Source organism: Parambassis ranga, chromosome 24, assembly GCF_900634625.1.
Source record: "Parambassis ranga chromosome 24, fParRan2.1, whole genome shotgun sequence".
NCBI classification, from domain to species: Eukaryota; Metazoa; Chordata; class Actinopteri; family Ambassidae; genus Parambassis; species Parambassis ranga.
The window spans coordinates 4,009,011-4,023,111 of record NC_041043.1 but is presented as its reverse complement, the minus strand read 5'-3'; the positions used below and the strand labels follow the sequence as shown (position 1 = coordinate 4,023,111).

Here is a 14,101-nt window from a genome sequence, read left to right as displayed (position 1 = left end):
CAGCACAGGCTCCACAGGAAAGAGGACAGGCAAAGGGGGAAAGATAAATTAATTTAGGTAGAAGAAAAGAACAATAACAGCTACTAAGCAGTGTATGACATTTATTTGCTCACTTCTAAGTAGCTGCGTGCTGCCTGTTGTCATTCTTTGTTCATACATTTAATGAGATAGGTAGTATTGTTTCATGGTGAGCTTCCGTGTGTTTGTTTGTGTGTACTATACTCATTCATTCTCATGCGAATGTAAATTACCTGTTCACATTGTTAGCTGTGATCCCTGCAGATTTCCTTTGTGTGTGCATGTGCTGTGTGTACGCGCACGTGTGCATACTTGTTTAATGATATTATCTCTCCCTGTGGACTCATATCCAGCCTGGTGTTTTGAGTGTCTCTTCTTCCTAATGGTTCTCCTGATGATTCGTGTGACTACCAGTCTAACTGGCAGATCAGATGTGCAATTTTAATCTGTGTGGTTTGTGTGAATATAGCAAGTGACCACAATATAGTTGTGGGTCAGACTGTGCTGCATGTTCTAAATTATTCACCATGATATGTCTGTCGTTTATCTATCTAAGATTACGATTTTTTGAATGAAAAGCATTAGCCTGAATGAGATGTCTGTTTTTCATATTATTAGGTTGTTTGATTTATTGTAGATCATTTCTTATTGCAAAAGAAAAAGTTTACATCTGTTTATAAAATAAGTCAGAAATGCTCTGGTTGAATCTAAGGCAGCCTCCGCTGCCTTCAGCTTTAGTTTTCAAAGAAAGTTTATAAAGAAGTTTTTTCTTGCAAACTTCAAGAAACAGCTAACTTTGGAAGGAAAAGTAAAGAATGACCTTTCGTCAATGTGTGAGGAGGAAGAATGCATGTGTCAGTTACTTTTCCTTTGTGGCATGGAAGAAAATGTAAGAGGAGTTACTGGGTATTGATGTCTGCAGCTGAAATATATAAAAACATGTTACAGAATTCACTGAAAGGTCATTGTTGTAATATCCAGTTAGGTTAGTGTGTGCATGTGTGTGTAAGCGGTCTACTCTTCTTCTGGGGTGCAATGTACTGTACTGAAAGCTGTAGCCATCCCCATTAAACAGTCTACACACACCTCTGCCACTCACACTCTGATAAGTTGATAAACAGATGAATAAAGGTGAATAAAAACCTACTGTATGTCAGTATCTATATAATATATATAATATAAATGTGATGTTAGATTCACACAGAGATGAACAGATGTTCAGCAGAGGAGGAACAAAGGACATAAAAACACACAATACTGTTGTATTGATTGTATTGATTGCTGTAATGTGTGGCTCCCTGTTGGTGTTTTCCTGCAGACTGGTTGGGACTTTCTGTATGGTGCTTCAGAAGGTGGCTGAAGAGGGACACCTACAGCTGACCGACACGCTCATTGATGACAACAACACGTCTATAAAGGTAGGTAGGCTCTCACACTGGAGAGGGTGTAGGAAAACTGTGCAGCAGCTCTAAATGATTTAAAAAAAACTGTTGTAGTGCTATAGGATTGTCTCTCTGGTAATGCTAGCAGCCTAATAGCTCACTGCTAAGAGCGCAAACATACTTGTAACTTCATGTCTGCGGTTATAGCAACATTACTTTGTGAAATGGTAAAGTTTGTGAAACGGAAATGGTCACAGCAGTGTCCAGGAAACGTTGCAGTTTGTCATACTCATAGGATTTCTGAGGCTGCTGTGTCTAATAAAATCTTTAATTTTGCAGCAAAAGAGGCTGTTAATGACACAAGCTTGCTTGCTTGTGTGGTTATGAAAAAAGATTACTGCCAATAAAGTGTGCTCCTGAGCTTAGTTCTGTCTTCAACTGAATTCATTCTTGTCTGTGATATTTAACAGATTATCATCCAGCCAGCCCCTTTATACCAATGAAGACCCCTTTAAAGGGTCAATAAAGTAATTGTGAGGCAGAAATCACCATTCAGACACTCTCTAGAGGCCTTAATCACCTTTTGGCAGGTGGAAAACAATGCTTTGTGTGTTGTATTGGCCCTTTAAAGTTGTGTTAACAGGTACAGATGGGTTGATTGGATGGTAATCTGTTAAATATCACAGTCAAGAATGACTTCAAGCAATTCTGAAGAAGATATAACCACTCTGGCACTCTGTAGAGGTTTTAGTCTCTTTTTGGCAGGTGGAAAATGCAGTTCATGAGCTGTATTGACCTTTTAAAGATGTGTTACCAGGCATAAATGGACTAGTTGCATAACACCAAACAGCTGTAGTGCAAACTACAGGCACTCTTTGATGCAGCTTTAAACTTTTTGGCACAACACCGGCTCATGCCAGTCTCAAGTTTGGGCCAGTTAGGTGGGTCAATGTTGACACCGATCAGTCTCTTATCTAGTCTTCTTCTTCTTGCATTCATTGTCCATTCATCTGACAGCACATCAACTACATCGCAGTAGATTAGATGGGTTCTACCATCTGAGGGAATTCCTCCCTCCTAAATGTTTAAGTTGGGCCCACGAGTCATCTTTTCTGACTGGAGCGGTAAAATTAAATATATTAACAGAACAGTCAGTGGTGATTATCTTTATTCTATTCTTTTCTGTTAACTTACCAACATACCTGAACGTTTACCCAATAAAAAGGCATTGTAAAGAGCTAGCTGGCCCACTCCGGTCCTGAGAGTAGGAGTGAAGTTTATATAAACCCATTCATGCTAACTAGTGAGCAGGAAATAGCAGATAACATGCATAGCTTGTCAGGGTAAATAGAGCTGAAAGCAGAATAAATATATGGAATGGCTCCAAATGAATGCTGTGTTGCACACAACTGACCTGAATGCTTAATGTAAATCAGTATGAACTTATTTTCACCATGACTGCGTAAACCTGATTTAAACTGTGTTTACACCTATTTCCCAAGTGACCAACTTTTCAGTTAAAACCAATATTTTATACATATTTAAATGTTTAAATACAAAAGACACTACCAGAAGATGTTCAAGAACACCATACCGAAGAAATGGTGATTACATCATAGAGCTTCACTAAAGAAATCTGATGAAGATGAGAAGGGGTGTTTCCTTCCAAATACCTGGTTTAAAAAGGAAATTAATGAGAAAAAACACATTGGATGCCAGAAGCCAAAATTAAGCTGTTTATAGTTGGCAAATCATTGGATTACCTTCCAGTAGTAGAATTGAAATGAATTGTATTAGCCACAAAATGCATTCACATATAAACAGGGGGACACTAAATGGAGAAATCAATCTTGTATTCTGCCTGTGGCGGTGGCCATAGCAGACAAAACAGCCATCATTTGGCCTATAAAGACACCAGCATGGAAGATCTGGTACATCAACAAGCAACTGATGGAAATAGTCTATTAGCAACATCAGCACATTACTACTCACGTCGTTGACATTAATCCAGACATCCTCCATCAGAAATTGGATTCAGAACAGCTCAACAGAGAGCAATGGTGAGGCTGATTTGGAGGTGAATATATAATCAGTCAGAGCATGAATGTGGAAATGAGGGCAGCACAATGAGGGGGAATGACAGTGTGGGGTTTTAAACCACCCCAGGGTGCACACAGGAGCTCCAAGTGCTGACGTGACGTTTTTGAGATGATAAAACACACCATAGGGAGTGCTTTGGCTTCACACACATGCACACACATCCCCTGACATATGTGCAGAAAAGCTGCTCAGCACACCTCAAGCACACACACACACACAATTTCATTACTCTAAATCCCTGTAGCAAGAAACTGGTAAAACTAAACCAGCCATAATCGGAGAGCAACACTTACTTACAACACTGCTCCGGGTTGGTTACCATAGTAACAAATCTAACTCCTCACAGTGAGAATGTAAGGAAGGCAGAGGGACACGGAGAGACTTGGAGACCCACATGTGGTTTTGTTCCTCATTTATCTTTGTCAGCAGAATAAATTGGCCTCTCTGTAATAAATATCAAGTTATTGTCAGGAGGATCATATTTGCACCAAGACAGCTGCCCAGAGGACACTAAAGACAAACTACGGTGCCTCATATGTTTCTGGACAGCCTCAAACAAACTGTTAGTGTCACTCTGAATTCTTCCTGCAAATACCAAGGCGACAAGATGATTTATAAGCCGGCAATGGCAACGCTAGAAGCTTTTTTTCTGTTCACAATTAAATAGACTGCTAAAATTAAGCCTTATAAGCTGCTGGCTGTGTTTTCTCCAAATAAGAAAATCCACCGTGATATGAATAACACTATATGTCTGCAGGTATATATTTCAGCATCTGTGCAAACAATTACACCAAAAGCCATGTATTCCTAATAGTGTTCTGCAGTTTGTCATCATAATGAATAAAAATAACCCCGGCGACTCATCCTGTACTTGGAGATGTTTATTAATTTTACATCTATTGAAATGTTTTCTCTGCATGAGTATAAAATGGTGGTGGTTCCCTCAAGAACAAGCATCCTTGTTGTCACAGGAGACGCAACAAATACTGCTTTAATTTCACTCTTTGACCACAACTGTGTATTTAGGCACCATTATTGTTGAGATATTCAAACAAAACTTCTGTTTAACACAAATCAATTCTAGGGTGCTTGTAACGGTTAAAATAATAGTGGCCTTACTGTTAAAACCTCAAGCAAGCAAAGTGTTAACACAGTAATTGTGTTTTGATTGTATTCCTCATTAACTGATCTGAATTACCATAGTTTAAATGGTTTAAACTAAATAACACATGAATGACCTCACTTTCATCGACTTTCCGTTCCTTTCCTTTTAAAGACCAGCGTTACCATAGAGATCAGGTACCAGCCGATGGATGGCACAGTGGGCGCGTGGAGCGATGGAGAGTTTCTGGATGTTCCTGATGACCGTGATGGGATGTTTGCCTTCGAAACAGACAGCTTGCTGTCAGGACAGAGCCACGGATCCGGAACTTCCCACGGACGGTCTTTGCAGGGATCCATACCGACTTTCAGAAAGTGAGTCAAGCATTCAGACTTTCCTGCATTACAGCACAGTGAACGGGGCTGTGAGAATTACCTTTGAATATTCATTTGTTTGAGCCATAATTGCAAAAAAACTAAAATGCTGTGCTGCTTTCTAGAGGCCATTACCAGTAACAATTCCTCTGAGACACATATTGGTGAGGCACAACTTGATCAAGTTCAGTTTAACAGATGGGTTTCTCACATTTATTGGGCCTCATGCTGCCCAGCTGGTGTAACATCTGTCAGTGTTACAGAGGGAAATACATAGCATCTCGTCAAAGCCACAAAAAAAACATAGATGCACACTTCAGGAGACAGTTTACAACTAATTTCTAGGTTTGGTGTGTCTGTGGCCATGGTAAATGGTGTTTAATGAAAGAAGAGGTGCTGTTAAGCAGTTACATATGAATCAATTAGAAGATCTCATTAAAAAATCATAAAAGAGAATGATTTTGGCTGAGCAGACAATCAATGCACATCAGATTCATCGGAACAAAAGTTGAGAACATTCTTATTATCAGTACGGAGGAACGGTTCAGTGGCACTGTGAGAATGTTTTTCTTTGTTAACACTTGCACTAAAATTAAAAAGGAAAAATCATGCTGAGCAAATTTTGAAGTTTATTTATGTATTTCAGTCAAATAACCCAAGGCTGCACCTAGATTTAGTGTGAAAAAGTCTCTGCAGACTGTTCTCTGCCTCAGTCCTCCTCTATGGTTTCATTGTTGTGTTCTTGCTGAATTCAATGTGAAATAATCTGTAGTGGGTTGTATTGATTTCTACAGAGACCATATCTGCACAGCCAGACCCCTAATCCCATCATTATGCTGCATTTTGAATGGATGCTTGTATAAACGCTGCTGTGCACATGTTTTTGTGTGTTGACACTGAACATAACACCTCGGTTATGCTGCATAAGATTTTTTTTTTTTTAAATGTTGAAAACAGCCTAAAGAAAACAAGAAAAGTTGACTAATGTAAGTTTCAGAGCATCCCACAGGTGTTATGTAACAAATACAAATACATTATTTAGATTTGGTCGTCAAAGAAAAATGAAAGTTCAGCTGGTGAGAAATACTGTGAATCAAGATAAAATGTACCAAAATGTCAGATTTTTTCTCATACAACATACCATCCTTTAAGTCAAGGAGACCTTGTTGCCATGGTAGCAAATAGTCAGATTGTATATGGTGTTGTAGGGTGCTTTTGTCTCAGGGGAAAATAAGTTTAGGAGTTACTGTGAAAGTGCCAATAACATCAAGTCTAGCCAACAAATCCCACTCTAATCTGCCTCACACCAGGGCTGACTAATGGCATTGTGGACACATTTTAATAGCCTGCCAGCTGCTCATTCATACCTGTTATATACTTAAAAAAATAGCTGCTATTGTTTCCTCTTGGTTTTCAGAATTAAATTTTCTGAAGCTCTGCTGCTGTTGTTCATTCTGCTGTTCCTGGTCAAGACTGTGCAGAGGGTGATGTGGAGTGACTTTCTCATTCCTTATAGGAAAGAGAAGTCAGAGGAGGAGGAGGAGGAGGAGGTGGAGGAATCTTAAAGGCAGTTTAGCCTTCTGTAGCCTGCTGCTGGTGTTTCAGTCTTTGAGTGTGTTGTCTTGTGTGTCTTTTTCATCCCAGCTTTCAGATTGCTGAATGATTAAAACTCACTGAGTGTCTTACCAGTTTTAATTATGATAAGGTGAGAACTTTAAAATATAAGAGGATGAGAACATTGAGATAAAGAGTTATTTGAACAAACAGAATAACTCAACCGAGTGCTGACTTTTTCTGTTGATTCGCTGCAGCTGCCTAAAGGTCACGTACGCCTCCTGTATAAGAAAGTGTGCTCCTTATAGTTTTCAGTGCGGTTCTAATTTCATTATATCTCTAGAGTCTTTCTGTCAAACACTGTAGGCGGCTTATTAAAAAGGCATATCAGTTTCTACTCATCCTGTTACCTGAGTGAAATCGCGCCTGACTATCCCCCTGCTACAACCTCTGCTCCACACTGTCTCCTGGCCTGCCAGGTGATTTATGGCAGCAACTATGAAGCATTTTGTGCTATCTGCAGTGCCACAATAAGCCAGCTTTGATGAGCGTTGGTCCTTTCTAATGAATAAATCACATTCTGTGTGGTGTGTGTGGAGCTGGCGAGTGCATGTGGCAGAGAGGAAGAGAATAGCTTTGAGGCTGCAGCTGTCATTTGATCTGCAGACATCAAAAACTGCAAATAAAGGAGCACTGAGATTACATGGTGTTGCACATCAGAGTATTATCCTTCTTTAACACTAGTGCAATGGCCTGACAGAACCCCTTGTTGAAAGACTGTCCATAAATTAATATATATTACCGCCCTACACAGAGATTGTGTTTATTCAGATTCAGTTGAAATATGCAGGAACCATTTGCATAACATCAAATCGGATAAAATAAATGATAATTTACTCAAGTGCTGATATACAGTGCCACTTGTGTGATTCATGGCATCATCAGTTGTGTCTTCAAAGACAGCTCTACCTTCACGTGGTGATTTTGTGGCATCACAGAGCATTGGTTCTGCCCACAGCAGAGGGACTCCCTGTGGGAACACACGTATATAAATTAACACTAAATATAGATTTTGTGCCTCTTTTATGCTGTTTTTATTGCTCCAATTCACATAAACACATTCTAATTAAGCCTCCAAATTAACGTATTGTCTACTTTCATGACTAAAGGACAGCCATTCAGAAAATGCCGACACTTTTGTGGCTATATTGGTCCCATGATTTGATGGCTTTGGACAATTTAATCATATGTTCCGTCAGCATAAATGTAGCATATTGTCAGGCAATACTTCCATATGTTCCCTTAGCATAAATGTAACTATCATATCCGGAGGATGTATTATCAGCGAATTATTTGTTGTTTGTTGGTTGGTTTTTGTTGGTGTGCATTGTTTTCCATGTTGAATAAGAACTTTTCCTGGACTGGCAACAAGAGGGAGGAAGCACATAGACTTTATACAAAGGAGGGCAGGAAGACAATAGGACAGAGGTGAGGCACATTAGGGCGGAGCAGGTAATCAGCGGGGGAGGGAGGTAGCATATACAAGGAAGGGGAGGTCAAGACACCTGAAACAAGAGGGAAAACAGTGACTACAAAATAAAAGCCCTGGCTCAAACCATGGCATTTCCTTGGGGTACCATTGCTGTTAGCAAGACCTTGAATTATGCACTTGTGACTTAACTCATGACAGTAGACAAAGACAAAAGACAAAACTTCTTATTTCTAGTTGCTGACTGTAAAATTAGCCACTAATGAGCCTTACACTGTAGATTAGATCTGATCAGTTGTAGACAACCAACTGCACATATTTATTTATTTATTTGAATGCCGGAATGGGTTTGCAAACATCTCACTATGCATTGCTTTATATACAGTGGTGTGTGTGTGACAAATAAAGCAGATTTGATTGATTTAACTTGTAGTTACTTTAGCTGGCTATGCTTATGGCTATAATTTAGATTAGCATTCTCACAAGTGGAGAATCCGCATACTGTAGACAGCATGTAAATGCAAAAGAGTGCTTCTGCACACAATACATGTTAACAACAGCTTTTAAGATATTATATTCACAAGATAAGTGGGTATAACTGTTGAATATAAGGGGACATAGACCTTAACCCATCGACTACTAAATTATTTAGTTCTCTGTTGAGTACAAGAAAAAAGTTTAAATAAAAAATAAACAAATAAAAAAAAATAAAAATGCAGTTTTTCGCTGTCAATTTCCAGGAAATGACAAAAAGTAACTGCAAAAATTTCACAGGGAGATCTTTTAAACACCAAAAGTATAAAAATGCTTCATGTACAGCTTGATGTTTAATACACACAAGAAGTTGTCTGACACACTGTCATACACCATTACTGTACACTGTTTTAGGTTTTAAAAGTACAGCAAGCACCTGTCGGCAAAACAGCTTCAGATCAGTGAATCAGAACATTAACCACAGATGAGGCTTTACAGAGTTCAAGTGCTATAAAGTTTGTATTTTTTAGTGTTTTATTTACACAACCAGCTCTGACATTATGTGAAAGACAGGCTCCTCTCCTCAGCTGTTCTCCAGCTTGTTTCCTTCTGCTCAGGCAGAAGCTGGATTGTAGTTCGTCATCTTTTGAATCTTTGCTTGTTACTTCGTGTTTTCCCCAGAGGGACCTGCTTTCCCAGCTCTACTGTGGTATTTTGCTGTGGTTTGCAGTGGTTTTTACCTTGAGCTTGTCTGAGCTTGTCTGAATGCTGACATGTGTATCCTTTGTGTTATTGTGTAGGTATCACCCTGTTCTTCTTTCCCAAGCGCTGATAAGGGAGCAGATGATGATGACATGCCTCTGGGGATAAATCCCAGTTTCTGCATCACCTAGGCTGTGTGCTTGTGCAAAAAGTATGGGCAGGATTAAGAGGACAAAACATTTTTTCACTTAAATCACTTAAATGTTATCTGGGACATTGAGAAGAAAGGACCATTTTGGCCCCTCAATTCCTTCTAGCTCAGTTGATGCAGTAACAGAATAAAAAATGCAACGGTGCTATTTGGAGTGTGTATGAATTTTTAAAATGTCATGCATTCATAGAAACAGGGTAAGTGGATATTTTGTCATATCACGCCCCTCCATTTTGTTTCCCTCACCAACACAGAAAACAAATCATGGACCTCAGCTCTTTAAAATGTTCTGTATGTAGGCCAAGAACACTGTCAGGACTGTTTTTGTGTGAATGCATTAAACATGCATAAGCTTTTAATTATGTGACACTAATGAGGCTGAAGCTGCGAGCTTACTTCATCATTGTAAAGAATATCAATTACTAAATCAATTAACTTTCTTGTAAGGAGCGACACAAATCCCTGAGAGAAGATGTCAATATCAGTGGGATGGTAAAGAGCATTGATGTTCTGTTTTACAGGGTGAAGTCACATAAGTCAAAGTGGAAAGCTAAAATAATAGGATTTGATGTCCTGAGCAGCAGATGAGCAACTCTTCCAGAGAAAGAAATCAAGTATTGAGAAAGAGATGACTGCAGAGTGTTCAATAATGTTTCAGAACAGTGAGAGCTGTGGTGAGATTTTTCATTGTTTGACTGTGCAGTCGGATAGAGACGAGATCTCTGTCTGGCTCAGGTCCACTGGACTATAAACACACCAGAAAATGTGCATGCAGTCTGTGTGTGTGTGTGTGAGAGAGAGAGAGAGAGAGAGAGAGAGAGAGAGACAGGTGTGTATGTGTGTGCTGTGTGATCGTTGGTTTTCATTCAGCTGAGCCCCAGAGCAGAAAGCATTGTATATGTCTATGAATTATTAATTGCTGCTGGGCTTTTTTTTCTTCTTCCTTTTACGCATTTATTTTAATCTAAATGAACGTTGTGTGTGGCTGAAAAAATTAGGATGATGTGTAAAATTCAAATAAAAATCTCCTTAGTTTGCTGATTTGATTTGAAGATAGTACAGTACAAAGATGTCTAGAATGTAATGTGGTCTTTGGTTGGTATTCCAGTGTGTCCTTTCAAATAATAGGGAGCATTTCTGGAACGAGAGGTGTTACATGATAATCTTTGATTTGTACATACAAACAAAGGCTTTATGAAGCTTTATGCTCTTTGAGACAAACATACATGACAGTGTCATCTGCATAAAACTTTCTTTTTGGAGCAGTAATACTGTTGATCTTTTGATTAGTCAGTAAAAGGAAAGTAATAATATCAGAACTAAAAATTAAACCCTTTCAAACACCCCCCCCATTTCCTGGGTTACCAGGGTGGCGAGTCCCAGCAGAGACCTCAGCATCCACCTTATGCAACAGCGAGAGGTCTCCCCTTTATAATCTGGATTACATTCTGTTAATTTTTCATCACAGAACATGGTAATGCACGTTGTGACCTACATGTAGCTATAAGAGAGCCCTGCTAGCTCTTATTATGGCCCAGATAATCACTGATCTGATCTGATCTGGTCTGAAACCACATTTTAAGAGAAGCCAGAAAACCAGAGGTCAGCAGAAAATTCTGCTTCGGTTTGATCATTCGTTGCTGCAATGTACATGTGTGATGAGACAATTTTTCATGGCTTTATGAATTATTGATTAGCACACAATAACCCCCAGACAGACTGTACAGTTCATTTCATGTACAGCACACTCTCAGTGCTTCTGAGCCTTTCAGCTTTATAAATTAGCAGCAGCTTTTAATCTTTATATTACTTAACGTCTTGATAGTGCATCACTTCACATTCAATGTGATGATGTGAGTGTTTGGTTGGTGTGGAGTTGGAGGTGAATTTAGATTAAAGCAAAGAGAATAGAAGAAATAAAATGTGTAACATTATCTTCAACTTCTCAACAACTCACCCTGTCATCCTCATTCTCTTAAAAGTTTGACATCCTGTGAGCTTCTCTTGCAGACTCCCAAAGCACTGGATGAATTTGCATATTTCCAGTAGTTTAATTGGAAACCTTAGTTGTGAAGTTTCTTTGCCTCCAACTGACATCTTTGAAGGTTACATTTCATTATGGCATCCACACAGAGGGATGGCTGGTTGGTGAAAAACTTTCAAGGTTCATCTCATTATGAAGGCTGGCACAGGGATTTGTCGCTGATTTTGTTTGTTCTGTTTGTTTGTATATTTATCCCAGCAAAAGAAAGAAGACAGTTAAGGGAGCAAAAGAGAAGTAAGTCAGAGGTTTGATGGCTCCATGAATGTTTTCCAGTGACTCATCTCTGCAGTGTCTTCTCTTGCAAGGCTTGCATGGCTGCGTGCAGTTCAGTGGAAAAAATGTCAGCATTGGTCATTTATGTGATAATTTATAAAGTATATTTTCTGACAGGTGACCTCTGGTAACCACACAAATAGTAACTCTCTCAGAAGCACAGGAACAAGAGTTTTAGAGTTTTTATAGCCTGAAAAAGCCTCCTTAATAAAGTGACCTGGCTGTGGCTCCACATGTAGAGGTCCACTATGGATGGAAGTCATTTCCCTTAAACTTTCCTCAAAGTACGATAACTTTCTGTTAGTATCTCTGGAGGCTGCCTGATTGCACTTCTTTAGTCCGACCCCTTTATCCTTCCCCTCTTCCTCCTCCTCCTTTCTTTGTACCTCCAGCCATGTCCCTCCACCTTTTTCTCTCTCTAATTTCTCTGCCCTGCACCATCCATTCATCTGTCCATCTGTTGTCCGCCTCGGTTCGTCTGTACCACCGACACCTGACAGGTGAAGCTGGAAATATATTTTAAATAAGGAGGAAGCTTTTTGGGTGGATTTATGCTGATCTGACCTCTTTGCTGTGTCTGTCCTGTGGTATGTATGTTTTGCACACATTTGATTTGAGGCAGCTTCAGCTTGCTATCATCATACTTTATCTAAATAGATATTCCATTTTCTGTAAGACTGAAACAGAAAAAACAAGTATTATCATTATCGTTCTGTCGATTGATTGATTGATTGATTGCTTATTATTTAAAATATATATATAAAATTAAACATACCTATTTTTTAGAAAATGAAAGGACCAAACTTAATTCTATTCTTAAATTGATCTACTGTTAATTGGTCTGAAAACTTTCCAATTTCCCATGTTTTTGGCTACTTTTATATATATTTCCCGACTTTTAGTTTTAAATTGCTTCTGGCTCTCAGTATTAAATCTCTCAAATGAGATGTTGTCACACATTTGAATGTTTCCATCTTCCATGAAATGAGGCTGCAGGTTGCTTTTGAATAATGAGGGGAAAGATCAAACCGTACCCTGAACTCTGATACACTCGTCTCCAAATGCTCAAGGAGACAAAAGGAAAACCCTCCTATTCATCAATTTCCTGACATGTATCCATATCCGCAGCAAATTGGACGGTCTCGCTCATTTTTAATTATTAAGGCACCTCATTTGTCGCCCTGCTGATGACATCACAATCCCTTTGTTGCTGCGGTGATATGCGATCCAGATAATATCAATGTGGAGACACTGGATACTCTTGTTTTGTGATTGAGGGTCTGGAGAATTGTTTGGTGGAGATGGGGGGATTAAATCAACTGGAATTAAATGTCTGGACAAATTACACAGATATGCCCATATCTGTATATATGATATATGGACCGCTTTATAGATGTTGAATTGCGTTTTGGGTATAAATACAAACCGCACAGCTCAGTGTGGTTTCCACTTTGTTTACTAATCTGTGTGTGTAGGAAGCTGGCCGATCTGGATGGATAAATAAGGCAGTTCACTTTCATGATATCACTTTCTTCTGTCTTCTGTCTTTCTTCACCAGAGCAGGGAAAGGAGTTTTCTCAGCCATGAAGCTGGGCAAGATCAAGAGCTCGAAAGATGACCACAAGAAAGGAGGTAGAACAGCACACAGCACAGGCCCAGTTTAATCCAATATTAATACATTCAAGTTCATGTAAAGGCCTAAAAGAGGTTATATATATATATTTAAAGATTCACCAAGTGTTACTTTCTCCTTTGATTCAAGCAGACGAGCCAGCAATCCTGGACATGGAGGACCTGGACAAGAAGGCCATGCGTCTTGCTGGGATGCTGGACCCAGACACCATCTCTTTGGCATCTGTCACCGCCGTCACCACCAATGTCTCCAATAAGAGGTCTTTATAAATGAAACACACAACAGAGAAAATCTCTTCATACACACAGACTCAGAGCTGAACAGTCAGTAAAGCTGCAGGCTGCGTATCTGCTGTAATTTCTGCTACAGAAACAGTTGTACAGGTAAACATCATAAAACAAGCAGGGTGTGTTTTAATCTGCCTCCTCAGGGCAGCTCCTCAGGCTGCTGCAGCTTCTCAGGTTGGTGAAAAACAAGAAAGTACAGCCTGAAGTTTAAAACTCCCAACTTTGATGATGACGTCTGAGGAAGGTTTGTAGGCAAATGTACAACAATCTATACTGGAAACATGAGGCAATAATAATAAATGGACCAGAGTTGGAGCTGATTAATATGATACGGCACATTTTCAAATGATTTTAAACTTATTTTATTTATAAAGAGTAAGAAATTAATATTTAAAATGACATTTGTGTGTGTGTGCTGTCCGTCCTGCATAAAATCACTGACTGCGTTGCACTTCCTC

At 39.3% G+C, this 14,101-nt stretch overlaps 1 protein-coding gene across 2 annotated transcripts in view; it reads left to right on the top strand.

Moving 5' to 3' along the window:
* otofa (otoferlin a) overlaps window positions 1-14,101 on the top strand; it is a 52,049-nt gene that overhangs the window by 16,971 nt on the left and 20,977 nt on the right. For both annotated transcript variants that reach the window (XM_028397193.1, XM_028397195.1), the window contains exons 3-6: window positions 1,337-1,436; window positions 4,777-4,976; window positions 13,282-13,355; window positions 13,486-13,615. In XM_028397193.1, coding sequence (XP_028252994.1) covers window positions 1,337-1,436; window positions 4,777-4,976; window positions 13,282-13,355; window positions 13,486-13,615 — 504 coding nt within the window. The remainder of the gene's footprint in view (window positions 1-1,336; window positions 1,437-4,776; window positions 4,977-13,281; window positions 13,356-13,485; window positions 13,616-14,101) is intronic.